Source organism: Podarcis pityusensis (genome assembly GCF_964106645.2).
Source record: "Podarcis pityusensis genome assembly, chromosome: 7".
NCBI classification, from domain to species: domain Eukaryota; kingdom Metazoa; phylum Chordata; class Lepidosauria; order Squamata; family Lacertidae; genus Podarcis; species Podarcis pityusensis.
In genome coordinates this window covers 45,701,067-45,727,358 of record NC_138031.1, presented here as the reverse complement: position 1 = coordinate 45,727,358, position 26,292 = coordinate 45,701,067, and the positions used below count along the sequence as shown (strand labels likewise).

Genomic DNA, 26,292 nt, shown 5'->3' with positions numbered 1-26,292 from the left:
GCATTTTCCTGAGGACACAGGTGGAGAGGTATCCCTGTAACTGAATATGTTGCTGAAAAGCAGAACCAGGAAGCTTCCAAAAAGGTCCCGGTTGTGATATTGCAGAGGACATAGCAGAACTAAAGATTAATTGTCCTTCTACTTGGGATGATCCATGCTGCCTGGGCTACTCTGCCATAGATAACTGAAGGAACTATGTATGTAGTTTGGGAAACAAAAGCATTTATAGCTATCAGAATGAATGACTTGTAAACATTATATCTTGGTTTCCTCTTGATTCAGGGGGTCTTGATATGGTTGAAACCAGGTTCAAGGTGCCCTGCCCACTGAAGCCAAAGGCAACATGACACAAACACTTCTGATATTTCCTCTTGTAGAATCTTAAGAATGACCAGTAAATGTCAAATTCACCAAGTTTCTGAAATCTGTCATGACTTAACAAATTTTGTTAAGAATTTACTAATATCAGAAACATTGAATTGTAGTAGCAAATACTTTTTAAAAACAAATATTGATTTGTGCTCTCTTGTTTTAAAACTCTTACTTCTTGTCAGGCTGAAAGCAATTACAAGAAAGCAGAGACGCTGTTCAACAAATTTAGTAAGACTAATGAAAGGGGGAAAGACTTGATTTCCAAGATACAAAGTGTTGCCACCAATATTAACGGTAAGAGTAATTGCTGATCTCCTACATTATTTTATTTGATCATAATCCTGTTTTGTGGAGATAAATTCCAGCTGATTTAATTCACTATTGCAACTTGATATACCACGTTTCTCTGATTATGGAGTATTGTTATAAAAGGTGGGGTTTACATGGACCAGTGGTACCAAATCGTATGGGAAACAGCCTTGCTAGGAAAGCTAACCAATAAACTGAAACTGACACGGGACAAATAGAAGAGGATGCCTTCACCCCACAATATGGCTCCCTTCATCACATATACAGCCCAACAAGACAACAACAAGAACCCACCAACAACATATGAATCAAACTGTCTTACTTGGCCCAACAAGCCCCCCCCCCCCGCCACCCTCACAAATGCAAACAAACCCCACTACAGACAATCAACCATACCTTGGGCCTCCAACCTCTCTCACTGCCAAGAAAATGTAACATGCAAATAGAAAGAGAACCTATCTAGTTGACGCTGACCCAAAACCCCACACGTACACTGTAAAAAATATAAATTTCATCACCACCCCTCCTCTCCTCCCCAAAATAATAATAATAATAATAATAATAAAATAAATAAATAAATAAATAAATAAATAAATTTTATTTATATCCCGCCCTCCCCAGCCAAGGCCTGGCTCAGGGCGGCTAACACTGTACTCAACACTAATGTCTCATAACAAATGTAAACCAAGAAAATCTTTAATAAAATAAAATAACATAAACAAATAAAAGGTGGGGTTTATGAGCAGTGGTTATTGATGAGAAACTCTTATGAATGATTATTGCCCTACATTAAGATCTGACATTATGCTTGCTTCAGAAGTATTACTGAAAAAGGCTTCTTTGTGGTAATTCTCCTCCCTCAATTTGTAATGTGTAGAATGGAGTGAGGAACCTCAGGCCTGGTGGCCAAATGTGCCCACCTCCGAAACCTCTCTGTGTAGGCCTCAAAACTCTTCCTAGGCCATATTCTTCACTGGCCCTGCTTCACGCCCAGACTACTTTTGCTTTATTGCAATTTAACTCAGATAGTCCTATTCCTTGTCTGGATCGAGGACAAAGGAGAGTATACAAATATGTACATATCTATCCTACTGTCCTAAAGTAACTTTCACATTAGTTGCTTCAACTGCTTTTGCCTCTGACTCTCCCCACCACGAGCATGTTGCACAGAGGGGAATGCCGCCCTCAGACTGAAAAACATTCCCTACATCTGATATAGTGAAGGTGTCTAGGAGGATGATCTGTGCAGTAAAATACTCTTAAGTGATTCTCAAACTTTTTTCTCTGGATCACACTTTCAGAATAAACATCTAATTTTTTTATTGATAAGAAATACAGTACATTGGAAAACAAAAAGAAACAATTCCGAAGCAGTGCTTTATAACATAGAACACAACTACTTTATAATATGATCATAGGACACCACATAGTATAAAACAATACAGCTGCATAAGAACATGAATCATACCCTGAACACTTGATTCTCTTGCTCTCATTTTGAGAAGAGATCTATCCATATTATGCATGCATGCATGCATGCATAAATAAATAAATAAATAAATAAATGCTATTCTATACTACAATGAAATGTGCAAATGTTTCTTTGATTGTCCTTGAATCTTCCTGCCACACTTGCCATCTCCTCCTGCCACACCCTTTGAGAACCACTGCTTTAAAGTAGAATAGCTAAGGAGTGGACAACACACCAGGGGAAAGTTGTTTTGGCAGCATTCCCTTGGCAAGAAAGACATAGGCACTCGCCCCAGTTCCTTACTAAATAAGTGGGATATAATCTGCATGTTAAAAAGCAGGTGTAACACTCCACCCCACCGCACCCCACCCCGACAACAGTCAAAGTGATGCAAAGGCAAGAGGCAAGGGCTGCTTCACTAGGATCGTTTGATGGACTATTTCTGCATCCTTGAATATGTGTTGAATGGAAAGTAGAACCTTTTAGGTTAAGAAAAGAAAACAACACAAAACACATGGCTCTGAGAAAAAGTATCTGTCAGAGTATTTTGTTCATCTGTGTTTTTTCCTTGTCGTAGTACTCCTGGATCAGATAACTGGTACTTCTACAGCAGCAACTCCTTCACCTTCAGGAGACGGTGCCAAAGAGCTAGCTCAAGCTCAACGAATGATTAACGAGATGAGAAACCGCAATTTTGAGCAACAACTAACCGAAGCAGAAAAGGAGAAAAGAGAAGCCCAGCTTTGTAAGAGCATAAAGACTGTATGCATAGATCCTGGGATAGAAATAACTCTGAGTAGATTTGCTAGAATGAGGAGGACTGTTGTCTCCTTTGGAAATCCCCAGTGGAGTTGTAAACAATGTGGAACTGAAAGTGTACGATCATTCTGTAAGCTAACATGAGGCGAAGAAGAAGGTGAATGTGGTAGGCTTGAGGACAGGAGTACAGATGGTAGGATCAGAAAATGCTAGACCAGGAAGAAGCTTTCTGAGTTGCAAAAGTCCAAGGAGCAGGTTAAACAAATCTTCTTGGTTGGATGTGAAACCTCCATCCTTCGGTGCTTATTGCAGCTGGGCCTATAAGCTTTGCATTTTAATTTTTGCATTTCAAGAAGTCAAGGTGAGAACTTCTTTTCTCTCTTCAAAACCGGCAAGCAGTGATATGTAACGTCCACCCCTTTTTTCCTCACTTTGCCTGCAACAGATGTGTATTCATCATTTGCTGCTACACAATTTGGTAAAGAAATTGTGGAGAGAATGGAAATACTTAATGATGGCAGGATTGTACAAGAAAATCATGTAGTACATAGTACATTCTGGGTGCCCACTAAAGGTCTTCATGTGAATTGTAGCAGTAGCATAATTTTGCACTCATTGGCAAGAACAGAGTAAGACTAGTGACCAGAAAGGACTTAAGCTAGGTGGATGCTATCTCCTTACAGCATAACAACAACAACAACAACAACAACAACAACAACAACAACAATAATAATAATAATAGCAATAATTTATTATTTATACCCCGCCCATCTGGCTGGGCTTCCCCAGCCACTCTGGGTGGCTTCCAAAAAATATATATTAAAATACTGTGATACATCAAACATTAAAAGCTTCCCTAAACAGGGCTGCCTTCAGATGTCTTCTAAAAGTCTGGTAGTTGTTGTTCTCTTTGACATCTGGTGGGAGGGCATTCCACAGGGAGGGCGCCACTACCGAGAAGGCCCTCTGCCTGGTTCCCTGTAACTTGGCTGTATGGATAATCAAATTTGTTCTTATTATGCTTATTAAGCAGTATGGATAATCAAATTTGTTCTTATCATGCTATCCGATAATCAAACTTTATCCATTCTAATTCTCTCCATAGTGCTGGAGCGTGTAAGGACTGAACTACAAAAGCACCAAGCAAAAAACCAGGGACTTATTAAAACTATAAGAGAGTCATTAAATGAGTATGAATCCAAGCTCGAAGACCTTCGGATATCTTTGGAAGAAGCAAAAGAGCAAACAAAGCTGGCTGAAAATTTAAATGGAAATAATCAACTCCTTTTGGAAGATGTTAAGGTGATACCACTTTTATTTATTTTCTTTTTCTTTTAAAAAAAATCTTTAATAGATGAAGAATATGTGAAATTCCAAGTCGTTTTATCTGGCCTTATCAATAATCTCTCTCAAAAGGATACTGTGAAAGGCTGATGGAATAAGAAACTGCTGCTTTATTTTGCTTTTTGTTTCTTAATAAAGAAACAAAGTTTAGTTTTTCTGGAACAGTTCTATGAGGTGTAATTTAATTGTTCAGCCTGCCCAGACCTATTCTTTGTCCTGAAATTACCTGGGATGACCCAATGATACACAGACATGTCATAAATTGTTCTATCCTGTTCTGGTTTACTTTTGTGCCAAATGCCTATACAGGAAACAGTTACCAGTAGGTAGGTAGTTAGTTAATTAGTTACCTATTAATAATAATAGTAACCGTTTCTAGTTTAGGAAATAATTATCCAGAGATTTCAGGATAGGACAGTCTTCAGTTTTACAGCAATACCTTTACTTGAAAAATAGGTGCTGGTACTCACTATGAAGTTGTTGCAGTAAGTAACACTTTTTAACAACAACAGCAACAACAACAACAACAAGAGATGCCAGTACTGCGTACCCTTGAGTACCCCCTGGGGCACTGGATGTGAGTGAGGAAGGGCTTTCTCCTTCCCTAATCCTGGACCAACCCTTCTTGGCTTTCAGGAAGCAGGGTCCAGAACTGTAGAGCACTGATAAGGAACCTCTGCAATGGCTGCTGTAGAGTGCTAATAGGCATAAGCTGCAGTCCTATATGCACTTACCTGGGAGTCAGACTCAATGAACCCAATGGAACCTAAATCTGAATAGACTGTGCAAAGGCTTGTACTATGAATTTTCTATGTCCTCCTCCCTTCAGTTAGGGTTTGCAGGAGGAAGCCAGTGTTCCTTTTCTCCTAATCAAAATCTTTACTTCTACATGCCAGGTTACATTAGCTATGCAGCTGTGCCTTTAAATACAAAGCTGTCTGCTTGTATTGTACACAAAGTGGCAGTGAGAGTGGTGGTGGTACTCCTGGCCTGGATTATAAACCATGGGAGGGGGGGGCCCTCTAATCTTTTGTCCATACTATGGTTCTGAACTGAATAAGAGCCCCATGCCTGTAATTTGCATTAGGTGAGGAAAGTCTCATTTGCTTCAATGGGAACTTCTTCCCTATGCAAATTGAAGGCATGGGTCCCAATCCAGATTAGGCAATTCATGCCAAAAACAAAAACCCTTCACTTAAAGCTATGATTTAGTAGATGGTGTAACATGTTGATTGGCCCTAAGACACATGCTTGATTTAGGATCAGCCTGCCTTTGGGTAAATGCAACCTGACCATTAAACAAGTTATACCTTTCCCCAAATTGCACTTGCGTCTGGAGACACCCTATGGCTAGATAGTGCCCCTTGTTACTATTCAGAAAGCTATGTTACTTATATCTCTGCCAATGAGAGCTGCATTTAAAAATTGAGTCTCCTCTTCATTTCTTTGTCAGAAACGGATTGATGCAATGACTAAACAACAGACTGGCATCTTGGATCTTCTGAGTTCTGCTGAAGCATCATTGTCTCAAGCAAACAGTGTGTTTGGCTTGCTGCAGAAGAGCAAAGAGGTATTGAAGAAGTAATGCTTTAATTCTGTGAAGAGAGAGAGAAATCATTGTAATGGAAATAAAAATCTATTGCAAGTAATGATTTGATTTTGTAGGCGGTAATAGCTGCTCACAAAATACAAGTTATATGTTGAAAACATTTCCCCCCCATTTCTGTCTAATCTTTTGTGCTTAATCCTCTGTGCTGTGCTCAAAGCACCAAGATTTGCATGAAAAGCTAAAGCACACAAAAGACAGAATTGCCATTTATTTCCTGCGCTTTTATAAATCTGTCTGGGTCACAGCAAATAAAGTGACATTTGCTTTCAAACTTCAGGAATATGAAAACTTAGCTGCCCAGCTGGATGGCGCGAGGAAGGACCTAAGTGAAAAACTGAAGAGCCAGTCTTTATCGGCCAGCAAGGAACCTCTAGTAGTGAGAGCAGAAGAGCATGCCAACTTTTTACAAGACCTGGCAAGAAAACTGGATGAGTACGTTTTCATTTTTGCAGATGAATAGCTAGATACCATGTATCTTGCTAAAGAGCATTGTATACTGCATTGTGCTAAAGGTGAATGGCGAAGGCAAAAGAAGAGGAACTTGTTATTTATATGTGAGAGCTGATTCATGGATCAAATGGGAGAGGTTCTTATACTGAATCATGTTCTAAACCCCTTTTCCTGCCCTTCAAGCCCACACCAGCAGGAAGGAAGGTGAACATGCAGACCCAACTCCAGCAGCCAGCATGGTAGGACCAATGTCAGGGTCCTAAAGGACCCACCACAACTGACACCAGTCTCTTTTTTTGTGTCCTCCTGCCTTTTGAAGTATTTGGGGCCCAGCATTCTAAAGAAAAGAGGTAGTTGCAGCCTCTTCCATGTTTAATTTCTGTGGCACCCCTGATATAGGGACCAGAGGCATTCTGAGGAAATTAAGATGGCAGCTGCTTCACCTGGAGCTTCCCTTCAGAGCACTGGGTTGCCTCCTGCAGCCCCTTCCCACTTGTAGGGTGGGGATGGGGAACCAGGGCGGTGCTTGCCCAGGGTCCCATAAAACTGGTGCCAAACCTGCAGGCATGCTCCCTTCAGATGATACCTGTGTATCAGTCACTTTCCAGAACATGACCATATCTTTAGAATGCCAGAGGGGTTCTGATTTTTTACCAGATCTACACATTGCACTCTAATTTTGCCAGCCTAAAACACTAAACCAGCTAAAGGGAAGCATGCTTAAGTCTCACTGCTTTCAGTGGGAAAGTAAAGCCAGCGTTTAACTAGATGGAATTGGTGGGATTTGAAAGTGTTTTGCTTTGACCAGGAGTGCCAGCCTGGCCCCATGACCATGGGTGCCCAGAGCCATGGGTGCCATGCTGTGTGCATGGCCCTGGCACTGAAATTTGTGGGTGCTCGGGCACCCAGGGAGTTGGCACCTATGGCTTTGGCTGCCTCTCATTCTTTCTCTTCTTTCATAAAAGTGTGTGTGTGTGTTTCAGTTTTAAATTCTGATTTAAGCGCTTACCTCATGTAAATATTTCTTGGGGATTGGAGTGGTCTCTTTGATCTACAGCCTCATAAGAGTTTCCTCATGACATGAATTCTCAAGGTAAAAAAGGAACTTCAGCAGCAGAGTGTCCCTACCAAAAAAGGGCACCTTAAAGTACCATTTGTTGGACCACTTGTGTTATTATATGATGTATACTTTTCTGTCGGGCATTTATGAGCAAATGCCACCAAAAGAGCAACCAAAAATATTTTCACCATATATGTTCCAAATTGCTAGATTTTCTGCTTTTCTCCCCACAGGATCAAGAAAAACGTCAGCGATGACGAGCTGGTGTCCTGTTCTGTGGCAGCAGCTACTGCCTACGATGACATTATTGATGCCATCAAAGCAGCAGAGGTTGCTGCCAACAGTGCATCCAATGCTGCAGACTCAGCTTTATCGGTAAGAGTATTCTGAAATCACATCAGAACTGTTGTTTTGTTTTTTAGCCATTGGATTTATTTTATCTTATTTTAAATAAAATGCCCAGCCCTTAAGGTACAACCTCTGACAGCCTGCCTGTTAGCTGAAGTTAACCTTGGAGGAAAGCCTGCTTCCACCTCTTCTCTTCCAGAATCTCCTTGGTCCCACCCCTCTCTCCTGCCTGCTGTCACCAGGATTCTTATTGGGCCTCATAGCAGGTGGGAAAGGAGAATGGGCAGAGGAACCACTGAAGCACCAGAGTAGGAGACACCACCTTGCTCCTTCTTGTTGTCTCTGTTCTCTTAAGGTGCTTAGGCTAGAACATGGCAACTCTTGACTGGGTATTTAGAGGGCTTGTATTCAAATTCACAACTTAGTATCTTGCATGATTTGAAATGCTACTGTTGCAAATATGTTACACACCTACAGGTTTGTTTATTTTTTAACGCAGTTAAAAGCAGTGATTGATGGATGAAAAGTGAGTTAATAGCACTCCAGACTCATCAGGGAGATAGAATGGGAAGCTTTGATCCTAATCTTACATATCTGAGGGCTGCCTACATTTTATTCAGTTTAGCTGTGATATTTTTTTTTTAAAAAAGACACCATCTCATTTCATCATTACTTTAGATATTATAGAACTAATCCAGGCAGATTCACAATAGGTTCCAAGGCAACACTCTGACAATTCTCCAAGCATCTCATATTCTGAATAGGGCTTGCATGTAAGTATCTTTAAAATGAATGGAGATTGCACAGTAGCAGATGTTCATGGACTGCATCCAACAAAAATAGAAAACACCTGGCAGAGATTAAATCCTCCTGATTGTGTGCACTGCCTCCTTTGACTTTTTTTTATGTATCCTACCTCCCTTATATGAAGACCTTACATGGCAATGCTTCATTTTCAGACAGTGGAGAGAAAAGACCTAGCTGGAAGTGCCAAGAGACTGAAGACCAACAGCGGCAATCTGTTAAATCAAGCACAGGCTGCACAAAAGACCTTACAGGGTATCTTGAAAAGCAAATAAATAATGTGCAGGTTCATAAAAGTTTTACCACCATTCTGGTATTGTTGCTTCATGTCTCATTAAGGGTTGAGTTGCACCATCTTCATTACTGCAATGTTAATGGTGAAAGACGTTAGTCTGAAACGCAGTTTTTGGATGAGCCAGTAACAAAGTAAACAGTATCAGATGAAAGACTGGCTCGTTTTGAAGAGTGGGTGACTTTGGTTACTTGGGGACAATTTTGGAGAAACAGATCTCTCCGCTTTTAAGTGGTAAAAGTACTGTCTGAGGGCTTTACCACTTTAGAAAGCATTACAGCCTTACAACCTTTCAAAGCTGGGAATGGGACAAATCTAGGCAATGCAACAATTTTATCTGGCCTTCAGCAATTTTAACAAGTTGAAATCAAAGTGAAGGGGGGGAATTGCATGTAGCTTGATCAGCATGTTTCTTGACTCTTGAGAAAAAGGATATCATTAAAAAACTGTTGGAAGTCATATATATTTCTGTTTGAGGGATTTGTGCAATGTCCTGATTGATACCTACTTTATTGTAGACCCTGACCCACCAGGGGTCAGGGGTGTGCAGCCAGAAATACTCCCAGTGTCCAGGATGCCATATGCAGGATTGAGGGATTCTGAGAATAGTTGGGTTTCAGTGATTAAAATCATGCAGTTCCAGTCCGCTCATAAGACATGTGGCACCCTCATCACTGTTATTGGCTATTAAGGACTAATATGTAATAGGATTCCAAATATCTCTGTCCTGCTTAGTTCTCAGCTAGCTGCTTTTAGGCAAGTAATAAAATCCATTTGGAGCTTTTTTGAAAGGGTAATTCTTCATGTATTCTACTACTTACAACCTGATCCCATAGAAAGCTATTATCTGGTTGCAGAATATTGGGTTTTTAATGCAGAATTACAAGTTTACTGAGTATACCCAATGCTAACCCATCTCCAAAGTCAAGTGTAAAGGTGGCCATTTAATGTGCTTATATTAGGACTGAATTTGGCTGTGACGGAGTTGCTTCCCCTCCTCCTGTTGAAAGACTAGAGAAGAAAGTAGTGAAGCTTCACCAGAAAATGATCCAATCCACAGTTATCAGACTGATTTAACACTTGGTTGGTTGGGTTTTTGTGTGTGTTTTTTTACAGATATCAGTCCCACTCTTGATGACTTAAAGAGCAGACTTGAGGTTGCTGAGCACAAGAAAAATGTGATAAAGGCAAACCTTACAAGCTTTCAAAATGACCTTCAGGGGATAAATAGAGGTAAATAATTTGATGTGGACTTCCACTGTTGTATATTTTGTTCTGCATTTCTTATTATGCCAAGCATCTAATCCCTGGCCCAACTTCTCGCAAGCAAAATCCTCCCTTCTGCCAACCACCCAAACCCCCACCAATTTTAGCAATTGGCAGAAAGATAAATAAATAAATGAGAGATTGTATCCTGCACTCTCTCCCCAGTCATCAGATCAATCAACTGATGAGTGGGGAGAAGGTATTCCCTTAAGATGATCTGCAGGGATTAGCCACGTAGAGCAGGGGAGCTGTGTGTAAGAGGGTGCAGAGGCCAAGACCATTGGCCTGCAGGCCCTGGAGGGTTGGCCAAGGGTAACTGTGGCCCTCAGACCAAAAACGTTAGACAGCCCTTGCCTTGTAAATAAAAAACAGCCCTACCCGAATGGGGAAGGAAAGATAATAAGGAGCAAAATATGTGGTCATGTAGAAACCAGTCAAATGTTTGGATCATCGTGCATCTTTTCCTTTCTGCTAGATGACACAGACGGCTTGATTACAAGTGCAAAGAACATGGTCAAAAATGCCAATGACATTACTGCTAATGTTCTCACGGAACTGAACCCAATTAAAGAAGATGTGGAAAAGATAAAGATTTCCTATGGAAGCACACAGAGCTCTAACTATAACAAGGCTTTGAATGATGCCAACAATACAGGTAGGCAGTTTGTTTGTTCCATGGGCCTCTTCCAGCCTTTCAGGAGTGATATCGGCATTTGTTTTTGAGGGGAGAACTAGGCCATGTTGCTGTTGTTGAATATTCTTTCACAACTTGCTAAATATAGATGTTATAAATCTGGTTATTGCTGGGAATTCCTAGAAAAGGTCCTCACCCAAAGTCTTTTCTTAAGTCTTGGGGCACTTCCAGACTGTCACTGTTTTGTGAGTGGGATTCACTCCCAAGACTGGCAAATTCAGGTTATACAGTTAAAGTGGATTAGATGTGCAACAAAGCTCCTTCCATTTATATATTTTTTAAAGTAAGGAGCACGATGGGAAATGAAAGGAAAATGTACTGGAAAGCAAGGGATGACAATTGCTTTACTTAATGTCGTACAACCATCCCCACTACCCCGCAAACCAGCAGGATAAACATTAAATAGGTTGTCGGGAAACTACCCTGGTATGAATTGAGTGTGCCCCATTATACAGTGGTACCTCAGGTTACATACGCTTCAGGTTACAGACTATGCTAACCCAGAAATAGTACCTCGGGTTAAGAACTTTGCTTCAGGATGAGAACAGAAATCATGCGGCGGTGGCACAGCAGCAGCGGGAGGCCCCATTAGCTAAAGTGGTGCTTCAGGTTAAGAACAGTTTCAGGTTAAGAACGGACCTCTGGAACAAATTAAGTACATAACAAGAGGTACCACTGTATTCCAGCAATTGCAGATTACATGACTCATATTTTGCATTTTAGTACATAATGCTTCCCTCATGTCACTAAAAAAAAAAAAAAAAATCTATCCACAGTAAAGAACTTGACAAACATCCTCCCAGATCTGTTTAACAAGATTACACGCATCAATGAACAACTTATGCCAATAGCTAACATATCAGAGAATATAAACCGCATCAGAGAGCTCATCCAGCAAGCAAGAGATGCTGCTAACAAGGTATGTGGCTTGTGGCAGAATCTTCCATAGCTTCTTCTTTCTGTCCTCTTTTGCTACTTGTCATCAAATGTTCGCCCAAAAATGTTGCTACGTGCCCACGCTCACATATTTTATTATTGTCACCCAAGTGTATTTAGTGAAACCTTTAATAAAGAGAAATAATTTATTCTTTAGGTCTGCCCAGAGAGCAATTTTCTCAGGACAGGTTTGATGCTGAAAAGTCAACTGGACATTATTATTATTATTATTATTACTCCTCACCTTTTTCCCTGATGGAATTCAAAGCAGCTTACATATTAAAATGAGAACCACTAAAAGTATAGGAAAACAATAATAAAAAAGTAAACATTGTTAGAAGTAAAGCTATATACATATATAAAATCTGTTTAATCTATACAATTATAATTAAAAAACACAGTACGGCACCAGCCCAGTCATTAAAAGCAATCCGTTCACAAAAGCACTGGGGCAAAGATGCTGCTGCAAATGGGTGTCAGCTTGGGTATCCTGTTAATTTGTGGCCTGTTGTTTTGAACTCCCATGGGTCATGATGGGGAGAAATTGCTTTTGAACAGACTGGAAGCATCAGAAAGCTCTCTCTTCATCATGTGCAAGCATCACACAGGGACGCTTGAGCTTAATGGCATTATCTCAGTTCCCTAATCCATGTTCATAGGACTCTACCCTTATGGAGCAGGCAAGATGGCCCCGGAGAAGGAGGGTACAAGAATTAAGTGCTAATATTGTTCACTAATTGAGTAAGATTACTTACATGCTTAAAAATGTTCCTGTGCTTACCAATGTAAGTCACAAGAAAAACCAGTATTTTCCATGGGTACATGGTGCAAACATATCCTACAGGCCCACAGTAACAGAGCTTCAGTTGCCTGCTTCTCCTCTGTTTCACAGAATGTAAATATTGCTTTCCTCTTGAATACTTTGGAGGGGGGGAGGTTTGAAGGAGGAGCCTGTTCTACATATATAAGGTTCCTGGTCACATAGGCTACAAACTATATTAAAGCTGTTGCATGGCTCCCCAGAACTTAAGTCAAAATTGTAATAATATTGCATGTCTGTTTTGATTCCCATATGAGTTTGTAACTAATGATATTCATTTTTATTTTTAATAGGTTGCTGTTCCCATGAGGTTCAATGGCAGTTCTGGGGTTGAGGTCCGGCCTCCAGATAACCTTGATGACTTGAAAGGCTATACTTCTCTTTCTTTGTTTCTGCAAAGGCCTCTGTCACGATTGGACAGCCCACGGCGGCAGACGTCCAACATGTTTGTCATGTACTTGGGTGACAAGGATGTAAGTATTCGTTTCTTGTCTCCATTATTTTTATTAATATTTATTATGTTATTCACCCATCATTATGGACAATGGGTTGTAAATATCTGAGCAGCTGTTCAAATAATTGAATTACTTTGATAAAGTGAGTATCTCTACAAAAAGCAAACAAAACAAAAAGTCTATGTGAATTCAGTTCTGCCAATTTGTTTATTTTATATAGTTTTAGGTGGCAATTTTTTCAATTTTTATTTTATGTGAGATACACGCACAAATTAGCCTTAAAAAGCAAATGTGCTTTTAATTTGCAATCCATTGATAATTTGAAAGCTTGCAGTCCAATTGTAAATAAAGGCCCATTGTGTTATAATTTTAAATTACATTTCAGGAATTTAAAAAACAATAAAGGGATAATTTTATTCTTATACCTTAGAACCTCACATATGTAAGTAGTTTGTGTACCACTGTGTGAATGTGTTCCACTTTTTGACTATAATATTAGCTGAAAGTGGAGTGACGGTTACATCTTTTAAACATGCACAGACATGGCTTATTAACTTAATTTGGGGCGGCAAATGTGAATGGACATCGGACTATTCTATCTAACAGTCAATTAACTGAAAGTGGCTTGTGGGCCCAGGCATAGTAGGCTGTGGCTGGTGGGGGCTAAGGCACGGGAAGATGCAGTAATCACAAGACAAGCGTTTTAGGATTAAACAGGCCACGACTTTAATGATTGCAGATGTCAGTAGGCATTGGGTGTGTATTCTGAATCATCCAGCCTGTCTGGATTTGGTAGGGTTAATCCTAGGTGAAGGATCACCCTATGACGTATATCAAATTGGGGCAACTCCTCCAGAATCTTCATTTGGGGTGGGGGTGCTATGGCCCATCATTCCCTGCCTGGGCATCTGGACAGAAACATGTTCCTCTGGACTCCCTTAATGGGGTACCCTGATTCTTGGGAGCAGGGGATGGGACTCCCAACCCCCACTCCTCTACCTTGACTAAAGATCCAACACAATGCCTTATCCACTAGCAAGTTGTGACTATAGCTATGAGGTAGGCAAAAGCCTCAGATAGGCCTAATTTGGCTTGGGGAATAATTCCTCCCTGGCCAAATATTTCCCTATGGACCTTCTTGGATGTTAAGATCAACAGAAGGGGCCCTATTAGTAATTTGGCCACTCTCAGAAGTTTGGGTTTTTGTGACCTGGAGAGGGCATTCCCTGTGGCAGTCCTTAAGTTTTGGAATTCCATTCCCACAGAGATGTATCTGACACCTTTATAATGTAGTTTACATAATATATTGAAGATGCACAATTTTACTCTTTTGACACATGAGATAAATATTCTCAATTCTTGTGACTGTAATTTGTTTGAATACTATATTTTTAAATTTCTGGAACCCATGGGGAAAGGCAAGTAAGAAATAAAAATATAACCAAAACTATAGTTCCAATACTTCTTGGAGTTGGTGTGCCACTTTAACTGGCCTAGAATTGGTTTATGCTTCAAGTTATAAATGACACCAGTTGGCAGCTGCCATCTTGGGGCGAATGGCAGCTTTAGGAGGGTAATTTTCACTGAGACCACAAAATAGGTAGAAAAGGTTGGGTGAGGGGAATGTACTCCCTGTGCACAGCCTAACAGTCACAAACAACTGATACTTCTAAAGATTATTTAAAAATAAATAAAAGTGAAGCCAGCTTTCTTAATTAAGAATTTTTTTTTTCATGTTTAGAGTTCCAAGGACTACATAGGCATGGCTGTCCGCGATGGCCGTCTCATTTGCGCCTATAGTTTAGGGGGCGATGAAGCCGAAATACGGGTGCCTGAATCGGTGTTTGAAAGCGATACCAAGGATGCAATTTTGGATCGTGTGCAGTTTGAAAGGTATGGGACTTTATAAAAAAAATCCTTCCCGATCTTTTTGTGGGCTTAGGTTGAGATATTCAAATTTTGTCCCCCCTCCTTTTTTTTTAGGATTTACCAGTATGCAAAACTGAATTACATTCAAGGTGCAACCTCTCCTTCACCATCAAGCTTTGGGCCTTTTGATGACAGCAGTGGAAACAGCCATACTCTTCTCAACCTGGATCCTGACAATGTGGTCTTCTATGTTGGAGGATATCCGTCAGATTTTATAGTAATGTGTTTAAAACTTATGGAAATATTTTGTGTGTGCGTGTGCGTGTATTGTAAATCAAGTGCTGATACTCCAGATTAGTCTTTCATTTCATACTTGCTTCACAAAAAGGACCTAAGCAATAACTTCTTAAGCAATAACAACCCATAACTTATTGTTATTATTAATATTCTGCTGGGAGCTGCCAAGAGTGGCTGGGGAAATCCAGCCAGTTGGGCGGGGTATAAATTATTATTATTATTATTATTATTAGTCAGTATGAGATATATATCCTAGGTGGGTTTCAAAAAATCAAACCAAATTTTGCACTGAAAAGCAGAATTCATCAATCTGAATAATTAATTAAAATTATGGTGCTGAATTTCACTGAAGACTGTTTTTACCTTTACAGCTTCCCAGTACGCTAAACTACTCTCCTTATGAAGGCTGCATTGAACTGGATAGCTTGAATGAGAGAGTTATCAGCCTGTACAATTTCAAGAGGAGTTTTAATCTTGATACCAGTGAAGTACAACCATGCAGAAGGTAAAAGAAATAAAAAAATCCTACCACATGCCCTGTGCTGTATATTTGGAATTTTATAATACACAGAATCATAGAGTTGGAAGGGACCCTGAGGGTCATTTAGTTCAACCCCCTGGAATGCAAGAATCCTGCCCACAGCCATCCCTGGGTGGGCTCGAACCACCAGCCTTCTGGTTAACAGCCAGGTGCACTGATGCATTGCGCCACAGAATAATCTATCACCAGTGTTCAAAACTCCCATTGTTCTAGGTGCATTTTGTGACAGGAAATTTCATTGGTGTGAGCAGTTTCTGAGCTCTGGGCTTGGTTCTTTGCCTAAGATTTCAGATTTAAAACTACAGAGCAGAAGGAAAGGAGGACCTTTTTCTGCCTCCCCACTTCCAACTACTCTCTGAAGACTGGAGAAGTATTAAGAATATTAGGGGGGTGGGCAGGGGAAAAACTAGACCATATGAAAAATGAACATAGTATTTTAGCTGCAGTTCATTCATTTTCAGTATCGTATTCTTGTTACAAAAAAAGTGCGCCTAAACTGTTGTGCCCATAACCTAGGTTTAAGGTACTATTTAGCTCCTAGCTTACATATCTCAGTTTCTAACACTGTCACACTCTCCTTATCCCAGTCAAAGTTTAGCAATTGTGGCTTCAAGAGATATCTTTTCTATCATATTGTAATGGCATCCACATGGAACAGAATTAGCAAAGGAAGCTGAACATGTGTTCAACAAGCCTTAACAATTAGGTGTGCTGAACTGTTCCAAGTCCTATGTAGTTTTTAAGAAGCCCATACAGACAACTCAGGCATTCTTTCTGTAAAATCTTTTCCACTTCGTAGGTTGATACTAATGATTAAGCTGTCAGAGGATGAGAATGCTCATCTTGGGGAAGTAAGGTCATCTGTGTGGGCTTGCTGTGAGATCGTGCAAGATAAATCCACTGTGTAGATTTTTCTTGTTTATGTCCCAACAGGAGAAAGCAGCCTTTTTTAAAATAATTGTGACAAATTTTTTTTTAAAAAAAGCTTTAAAATATAACTTCCCCTTTTTATGATCTCAAACTGAAAAATACTAATTTTGTGAATGTTTGCTTAGCATACTTCTTGAGATTCTGAACATGTAGCAGTTCTCACTTCCCCCGTTCTTTGTTACAGATACAAAGAACAGTCTTCCAGACTTTATTTTGAAGGCACAGGTTATGCACATGTTGATGTAACTTCACCAACTAGCGCTTTTCGACGATATGAGCAAACCATTCAGACTACTACAGATGATGGAATTGTGTTTTTTGCAAGTAATCAGGTAATATTGTTGTTCATGTGGAGAAAGTGATTTCATACAAATAATATTTGCATAACAATTAAGAGTGAATGGATAAGATAATTGAATTGTAGAACCTGAATGTAATTAGGAACAAATACTTAACAAGCATGTGCTTTACACATGTCTTGTAAAACACAGTGTTTCATATTGCTTGGTGGCAAAAATTGATGAGTAACTTCAATGATTATAGAGAAATCTTAGTTAACTAATTCTTCAGGCCAGGGCATAAGCTTAATCAATTGAAAGAAGACTATTCTTGATCCATTTAAAGCTTTGTATTATTCCAGCAAGGAATTCTGATGCCAGCAGGCATATGGCAGAAGTGGAAAGAACTCTTATGCCCAATTACTTTGCCCACAGTCAAAAGACTTGAAGAAGTGAGGTTAGCAGGCCAAATGTTTTGAATGAAAGATTAGGAGAAATTACTGTAACAACCCCCAACCTAAATATTCAGCCTGTGATTTACTGTGTTCACTGCTTTGTGTTGTCTTCATATAGAAAAACGCTATATGCATTTTATAAATAAATAGAGTTGAGGCAAAAGTTTTGCACGTGTCAGATCAAAGGAAATACTGCTTGAGTAAAAAAATATGTAGATGTGAATCAACTGAAAGGATGGATTATTCCTCAGGGCATAGCGATAAAATTTTCTTTCCGAGTTGCCCTTCTGCTTTCTCTAACGTAGGCCACTTACGTAATAGTAGGACGGAACCGCAGTAAGCAGAACAAAGTCCTCAAAGAAATGACTGTGTTTTCTTGGGCTTTTTAGTGGTACAACATATTGAGCTCCTAACCTAGAAATGTATAATAAGGCTGTGGAACCTGCCATGGCAATCATACCAGCTCTGGCCAATCCAGAAACTTGTATGCAGCTAATTGTAAGGCTGACGTTGTAAGGCTGTTGTGTTCTGCATAAAGACGAGTTATGGATTTCTGAAATGTGGCTCAGATTCAAATTCATCTGTACATTCAGCCACTAGAACTGGTAATGCACATTTTCTTTAAAATGTTGAGGCTGAAATTTTCAGGATTACTGCACAGAGTACTGCTAATTATGCCTAATTCAAATAAATGACTCTTTATAATATATTACATGACATATTATTTCTTAATTGCAGGACAAGTTCATTTGTTTGAGGATTGAAAAAGGCCAGCTGGTACTCAGGTATAAAGTTGATTCACAGCCTCCAAAAGAAGCAAAGAGCCAAGTGGTCATAAACAACGGAATGGATCAAATAGTAAGGTTTTTTTTAAAAAAATGTAAAATAAATGAATATCCAACAATGTAATCACTTATGAATAATGTTATAAATGATGCAAATTCACACCATTTACAAAAGTTAACATTTCTGCTTAGCATCTTCTAGGTGTTATGTCTTTTTTTCCTTCAAAGAACTTAGTTTTCTCACTTTTACTAGTTATTTAACTACCCAATGGATATTAACTTCTGAAACATTATTTGTTTTAAAAACAAGTTGTGATAATATGAAATATATATATATATATATATATATATTCCCTTGTTTCTTTGTAGGCTGGTTAAAAATCTGATTGTTTTATTCATTTCAGGTTCTTTTACTCATTGGCCCACAAATAGTTGCTTTTGGCAGGCCTAGAGAACAAGTTAATATAAGTATGTTTCCGTTCAATTCATATTACCTCGGTGGAATCCCAGCCTCTATAAGAGAACGGTGAGTTACACTACAGATTACTCCTTAAGATTGTTGCGTTGTTTTATGGATGGAAGTCAGGCCTGCACAACTTGGGGTCCACCGAGCTAAATGATGTGACCTTCCAGGTGTTGTGGTCTGACGTTTCTCCTGTGTTTGATGCCTAGTGTGAGCATTGTCAAATCACCTTGAACGCTACAAATACTTGGCGGCTGGGCTGTATTCAGCTTGGTAGGTTTCATTTGTGCAGGCATGATTAACACAAAGTGGAGCCTTTCACTGAAAGACCTAGATAGTCCTTTCTCAGGTCTGGGTTGAACTGTAAGGCCTTAGTTTGCACCTCCAGTCCCAGTTCACAAACACAAAAGCTTACTACGTAGATACAAAAATATGCTTCACGTAAGTTTAATGCCGGTTTGCACTTGTCATTCTGCCATTGCAATACTGCTCTCATGTGCATAGTGGGGGCCAGTGAATAGAGTGGCAGATTTGAGAGTGGGATACCCTTTTCTAACCAAGATATTTAATTAGTGATCTAGGGCAAGTCACAATTTCTTAGCAGCACTTACTAAATTACTCTGGAGATAACAAGTGGAAAGCAGTTTGTACATGAAATGAGACATTTGGAATCAATAATGGCAAATTTAAAGGCTATGTGGTATTTTTTCTTTCTTTGTGGAAACAGCTTTAATATATCGACACCTCCATTTCGTGGGTGCATGAAGAATGTAAAAACTTCTTTTGAGTCTTCCCCTACCATCTCTGAGATGCTTGGTGTCAGCAAAAATTGTCCTGAAGACTGGAAGGTAATTTGCCAATTACAGATTCCTTAGGTACTGAATACTAATCTATAGAGCTCAACATTGTTTGATCATGATGGTATTTCATTCATATAATGCATTTAAGACCAAAAAAAACCAAAAAACTTTGCAAAGTGAGGACTTTCACACCTTCCCAGAATAAGATCTGTGAGCCCCACATTCCCATGGAGCCCATACAGTGGTGCCTCGCAAGACGAAATTAATTCGTTCCGCGAGTTTTTTCGTCTAGCGAATTTTTCGTCTTGCGAAGCACGAAATCCCATAGGAATGCATTGAAATTCAATTAATGCGTTCCTATGGTCAAAAAAAGTCCAAACAAAGCCAAATTTGGTACAACAAGAGTTTATTAAGTGCTCTTTAAAGTCACACCCACCACACAGAAATTCAAATCCAGATTTTTTTTAAAAAAAAGCAGAGTGGCCCAATGGTCACAGAAAATCATAAAAATTCACAAAAAAAACCACACAAGCTTCCAGATTCTTGCAAACCCCTCCTCAACTGTTCCCCCAGCCACCCACCACACAGAAATTCAAATCCAGATTTTTTTTTAAAAAAAAACAGCAGAGTGGCCCAATGGTCACAAAAAATCATAAAAATGCAGAAAAAAACCACACAAGCTTCCAGATTCTTGCAAACCTCTCCCCAACACCAAGTCCTTGAATTCCAAACACCCCAACCCAAAATCCAAAACCCCCCAAAAAAGTTTTAAAAGTTTAACTTACCAAATGGCTGCAAAAGAAGTTTTGGAAAAGCTTCAAAAATCACCAAAGTCTTCAAAAACCTCAAAAAAGGCTACCACACCGCGTGCTATGAGTTGCTCCTCCAAGTCAAGTCGCAACTGCACCTCTTCAAGCAATGCACCTTGGGTATTAACGGTTTTACGAAAAAGGAAACAAACTTGCAAGACGTTTTCGTCTTGCGAAGCAAGCCCATAGGGAAATTCGTCTTGCGAAGCAGCTCAAAAAATGCAAAACCCTTTCGTCTAGCGAGTTTTTCGTCTTGCGAGGCATTTGTCTTGCGGGGCACCACTGTAATGTGAGATCCATTAATTCCACTTGATATATTAGACAGAAGCAAGGAAAGTAGGAATAACTCTTCTGAAAAAGGAAACCTATTCATTATCCATTTGTATTTTTAGCTTGTGAGAGCTGCGACTTTTTCTAAGAATGGAGTACTTGATTTGAGTGATGATGGTTTTCCATTTCCTAACGACTTCCAAATTGGATTTGGCTTTCACACATTGGCCCTTGATGGAACATTGCTATATTACAATTTACGGGTATGAGAGATATATCTTCTTTTGTTCTCCTGTTCAAAGATAATCATATCCCCATTTTTGCCAAAGCTAAAACCTCAAAAATTAAATTTTGGTTTGTTTGTTTTTAGCCTGATGTGCTTACTGTGCTCCTGAGAAATGGCTTTGTCATCGTAAAGTTAGCTGATGAAGAAGGTCAGTCTAGCAAGAGATATGAAGATGGTTCAATGCATTATGTAACAGTGATGAAAGAGGGTGACACGTAAGTCCAACACTTTATGGGACAGAGTGAATGCTATGTTAGAGAAAAAATATGGGGCTGTATTGCTTGACTTGACATTTGATTATATAATATCTAGAAAGTTAAAACTGCATTAGGATTAATGCCAGCAGTTGATGTGGAACCTCAGAATAAACAGGAGACTTTTTTTGTATTTTCAAAGTCTTCACAGTTCCATTCTTGAATATTAGAGCATTTTCTGTGACAAAACGTAGACCCAGTTTGTTTTTGTGTGTTCTGTATGCGCTTATCCCTGTGCTTGGTACGCCAGTTTCACAACCCACTCCTCTTCCATAGGGCATGATCAAGAGCTCTGCAGCTCTGCACATAAGAGTAGAAAGGCATTTCATACTCTTCTGTGAGACTTCACTGGCATTTCCCATTGTGTGCACTATGTGCTTCCCTCTCAGAGAACAGAATGAAGCAAATATTGTGCACACAGAGCTCAGCAAGCAGATTGAAACTGCTAGATCACAACTAGCATGTATAAATTGATCTGTTAGCTTTTCCAGGTTATGGTAAATACACAGATGCTGCTAACCTTTTGCCTCCACATCTTCTTTGTATGGATTTGCTCAGATATCTTCTTTTCATATCTGTTTTGATTTTTGCTAGCAACCTAGGAATCATGGCATTTTTAATTTTACATAAATCCACCTAATGGGGAAATTCTGTAATGTTGCTGCAATTGTGAAACCTGTGCCCACTGTTAATTTGTGTTGGCTTGGTGGAGCAGAAGCTTCTATGATTAGATTCTGTTGAGGTGCATCTCATGTGATGATCATCACTGTGGTTAACCTGGTTAGTTGAATGTTCAGTCGTGGTTTGGCCATCACAAATATTGGCTTCTTACTCCATGAATACCAGCTTCTGGGAGGTAACCTGGCAGGAAATAACCCTATCCCATGACAACTGCTTGAATTCCATCTGTGTGGAGAGCACTGCAGCAACAATCCAATTCATCAGCAATAATGTGTCAAATGTAATGGTTTGATTTCTAAGATAATGCCTATATGGAGTTTTAGAATCTGTATTGGATGCTCTCATTTAGTCACATGGGTATACATAGACTGCATGGGCCCTTTGGCTAGCCACAGAAAATGTTAGAATGTTAATGAGTGGTGTAGCTTTTGCGCTGCAGTGTGAAAACAAAGAGCAAAAGAGGCACCAACGTGGCCACATTCTTCTGCATAAATTGTGCGGAATCTGATTCTACTCTGCTTAATCATGGTCCCATGCAGAAAAGGGGAAACTCTACTGCAGTCAGTCCAAATTTAATAAATACACGATTAATAAATAAATAGACACTGGTGATTATATGCAACCCTTTTCCATCCAAGTTGTAACAGGAGAACAAGGCTGTGCTTGAAGTCATAATTTACCAGCTCAGGGTATCATCTTTTGTGAATTCTAGATTAGTGTCCATTAGAAGCTGGACCTTTTGGGTAGCTGTCTCAGTATTATAGAATGTCCTCCTTCTGGGGGCTCTCACTTGCCTGTTTTTTGAGGCCAGCAAAAAAAATTGTTCTAGGCTTTTGAAAATGAGTTAACTAAGAATGTAATGCTACAGTGGGGTGTGTGTGTGTGTGTGTGTGTGTGTGTGTGTGCGCGCGCGCGTACACACTGATCTGATTGGTTGGTTTTCTTTTTTAAAAAATGTACTAGTAGTGCTTTATGCTGTAAACAGCTTTGTGAACAACTGTTAAAACGTACTGTACGAATGTTAAGTGGCTGATTAAATAAATGTTGGGATGACTTAATAGTTTTGCTCTCAAAATTTCACTCTAGGTTGTGTCTTTCTCATTCCAGGCTTAAGATGCTAGTTGATGATGTGCCTGAGTCAACAATAGTTGGAACCCTTGGAAGGAAAACAATGAGTCGGCCAATAGAGTTGGGTGGGAATGATTTTGAAGGATGCATTTCCAATGTCTTTATACAAAGGTAAACATATTGCACAAGAGCACAGACTGTTCCAATTCATTAATATGGTACTTTCTGCTCCTCACAAAACCAATGTTTACAATGAGCACAACAGAATCATAATACGCTGCACGATGCCTTTGGGCATATACTGAAAAAGTAGCATCTGTATGCTTGAAAGTGAAACCAGAACGTTAGCAAGTAGTACCTGAAAAAGACAATGCTGTATTGTGCAGGGTTTGGATCGCCCTTCCTCTGTGTTGACTGTACTGCTGGCATTTGCCATACTGCTTAGCTCATGGACTATCAGGAAATTGGTGCAGATTAGGCACACTGCAGCTTCCCAGTACAGCTTGCACTGCATCAGTTTATCAGAACCCACCCAAAATGTGCGGAGGTACAGTTGTGATACCTTTACACTTTCATAACTGTTTTGGTGTTGCTGAGTCCCAGAAAAATATTTTGGGGGCTGCAAACAGGAGGGGCAAAGTATATTTCTAGGTGGGCAAGTTGCTCTCTGAAAGAAAAATAACAGTATGTGTTAGCAATGAAGAGGAGGGCAAGTTCCTCATTTAGAGGGGTGCTTGCCCCTCTTCCTCTGGTACCACCCATACTGAGCCCACCTGCTCATTTCTCTCAACTCAGGCTGCAGTCTTTTACCTTCTGTAGCGCATGTAACCTATCCAGAGTCTCAGCTATTTTCTAACATAAATATTAGAGAACCTTTTGTTAAATCATATTCCAGGTGGGAGGTCCCTGTGAGAGAAAGTAATATTTTTGCAAATCGCCCCTTAGCAGAATAAGTAAGGAGCCACTTAAAAGAGAAGTATTATTGATTGGGGAAGGCAGAACATTCATCAATTCATCTAAGATTTACAAATTTATAGATATTATTACCTATATTGTGGGTGCTTATTTCTCAGCACAGCTGCCTTCAGAACACCTTTCCCAAAGATGCATTCATTTTTCACTGATAAAGTATTGCCAATAAAAATGCCACCTCCAAATGTGTCACCTCGTATACAAAACACAATAGAGAGGCAAAGCATTTAGAGAGAGAACTAGGCTAAATTGATTTATTTGTACTGTCTTCCTAGAAAAAAGAATTTCTCCTAAGTATTTTACAAGCCTATCAGCTATGTGAAATATGTGCTTTCTCTTACATCTATTCCAGATCAGATCGGCTTCCTCAAGTTCAAAACCTAACCGATAACACTAAGAAGATTGATGTATCCTTAGGATCCTGTATGATAAAGAAACAACCCAAGCTGATGCTGCTGAAAGACCTGAATGATGTGGACCATCCAAGGTTTTTAAAGGTTGGGAGTTCAGAGTTCTGTAAAGAAAAGGAAAATAAAATAAAATACAAGTTTATGCAACAAGAAAACATACCGTATTTTTCGCTCCATAAGGCGCACCTGATGATAAGGTGCACCTAGTTTCTAGAGGGGGAATTCAAGAAAAAAATATTCTTTAAAGGGAGCGCTGAGCAGAGCCTGTATGCATCCCAGGCTCTGCTCAGTGCTCCCTTTCACAAGCTGCGTGGAGTGTGTGTGTGGCTCTTGGGGGCTTTTCCCCGAGGAGGGAGAAGGGCAGCACACACGACGCACACACATTTTCCCTTGCTTTTTAGGAGGGAAAAAGTGCGTCCTATGGAGCGAAAAATACGGTAACTTCTGATTGTTATGTTATTTAATTATAGAACTATGTCTAGTTCTCTAGACATAGAAATCAGGATTCCAAAATGCTTGGGAGCCTCCATGAGTACAGGAGGCGTCCTTGTTGCAAACAGTTACCCTTAAACACACAGAGGGCAATGGGGATAGGAGGTGAGCTTGTGGACCTCTCCTCTCCTTGCTTGTGCATTTAAGCCTTATAATGAAAGCCTGAATAGGGCAAGTGGTGATAGCAGAAGCATAATAAAAGAGAGCTCTGATAGAGAAAAAACTCTGGGAAATGACGGGTAAAGGAAGTACTGTAGAAAGATCTGTTGTAAGTAACCATGCTGCTCAGCGTGGAAGGGAAACGTATTTGGATACATTCAGTGATCATAGTCAACAAATAAGCCATGTGTAAATTTTTTGCTAATGTGCTTGAATTAGTATATACAGTACACGCTTTGAAAGAATAACAGTTGGTAATTTCCATGGAAAGAACATAGAGTTAGCTCACATCTTACGTGAGGGTTACATTCCTGGCTATTGTGCTTATGAGCAAAATTGCATAAAACCAGAACAACCCCTAGAAAACTGGGGGTGGGGGCATCGCTGCATTTACCAGTGAGGTGTGAATGCAGCAGATGTAGTCTTCCTCCTCTGCTTCCTTGCTGGATGCTGTTTCATGGGATAATAAGGGGACAAGTGTGGTTGATCGATAGCCAGGAGTACTGTATTTTTCGCTCCATAAGGCGCACCTAGTTTTTAGAGGAGGAAAGGGGGAAAGCCCCGTTTTTGGGGGGATCAGCTCACAGTTGTGCAGCTTCTTTTGCAAAGGGGAAAAGCCCCGGTTTTTTTGAGGATCAGCTCAAAGTTGTTGAGCTTACTTTGCAAAGTGAAAAAATCCTGTTATTATGGGGTTCACCTCACAGTTCCGCAGCTTCTTTAGGAAAGGAAAGGGAGCAGTTTCTACAGTTTCCAGACAGATAATCTAATCAGCCAGTCACACGTCGCTGGGGAAACAAACAGCCTCCGTCTGCAGAACATTCAACAATGGAGGCCTGGGCAAGGGGGCGGGGCCGGAAAGGGAGCCAGCGATCGACCACACATTCGCTCCATAAGACAAAACAGACATTTCCCCTTACTTTTTAGGAGGAAAAAAGTGTGTCTTATGGAATAAAAAATACGGTACTTGGCTGTAGTTCAGATCCAGAGGTGGGTTGCATGGCCTCATTTGGTGCTAGTGTTGCTACCTTCATCAGGAGCATAGTGATTGGCAACCGCTACTCTCTTCTTTTGAGCTCATCATGGATTCCATGTTTTATAGATTCTAGTTCCCATCAGTTCCTGCTAGCATGACAAATGGTAAAGGATGACAGGAATTGTGGTACCCCATCCCTACTATAAAGGGAGTCACTTTTGAGTAAACATGTATAGATTGTCAATCAGAAGAGGATGGATAATTTAATCAAGAACACCACACTGAGAACTGAGAGGAATAGCATTTACTTTTGAAAACCTTGAAAACCTCAAGTTGTGACTCAGTGATTTTTGAAACATAGTTCTAAAAATATCCTCAGATCTATGACAGATACCAGAGAGAAAAACAAGATGTCAATTTTCAGACGCGACAAATGAGTGAATACACTCAATGATCTCAAGGAAATGCATAACCCTGCAAAATTATTAACCCCCAACCTTGTATTAGGCTA

General features: G+C 39.9%; 1 protein-coding gene across 3 annotated transcripts in view; it reads left to right on the top strand.

Annotated features, from left to right (window-relative positions):
• Window positions 1–26,292, top strand: part of LAMA3 (laminin subunit alpha 3) — a 138,895-nt gene that overhangs the window by 105,632 nt on the left and 6,971 nt on the right. For all 3 annotated transcript variants that reach the window (XM_081014387.1, XM_081014388.1, XM_081014386.1), the window contains 22 exons: window positions 555–666; window positions 2,730–2,897; window positions 4,017–4,213; window positions 5,709–5,825; window positions 6,142–6,296; window positions 7,608–7,749; window positions 8,682–8,781; window positions 9,935–10,051; window positions 10,560–10,739; window positions 11,555–11,697; window positions 12,828–13,007; window positions 14,731–14,882; window positions 14,973–15,135; window positions 15,527–15,660; window positions 16,811–16,958; window positions 18,098–18,217; window positions 18,549–18,670; window positions 19,335–19,455; window positions 20,609–20,749; window positions 20,857–20,987; window positions 22,815–22,946; window positions 24,100–24,244. In XM_081014387.1, coding sequence (XP_080870513.1) covers window positions 555–666; window positions 2,730–2,897; window positions 4,017–4,213; window positions 5,709–5,825; window positions 6,142–6,296; window positions 7,608–7,749; window positions 8,682–8,781; window positions 9,935–10,051; window positions 10,560–10,739; window positions 11,555–11,697; window positions 12,828–13,007; window positions 14,731–14,882; window positions 14,973–15,135; window positions 15,527–15,660; window positions 16,811–16,958; window positions 18,098–18,217; window positions 18,549–18,670; window positions 19,335–19,455; window positions 20,609–20,749; window positions 20,857–20,987; window positions 22,815–22,946; window positions 24,100–24,244 — 3,120 coding nt within the window. The remainder of the gene's footprint in view (window positions 1–554; window positions 667–2,729; window positions 2,898–4,016; window positions 4,214–5,708; window positions 5,826–6,141; window positions 6,297–7,607; window positions 7,750–8,681; window positions 8,782–9,934; window positions 10,052–10,559; window positions 10,740–11,554; window positions 11,698–12,827; window positions 13,008–14,730; window positions 14,883–14,972; window positions 15,136–15,526; window positions 15,661–16,810; window positions 16,959–18,097; window positions 18,218–18,548; window positions 18,671–19,334; window positions 19,456–20,608; window positions 20,750–20,856; window positions 20,988–22,814; window positions 22,947–24,099; window positions 24,245–26,292) is intronic.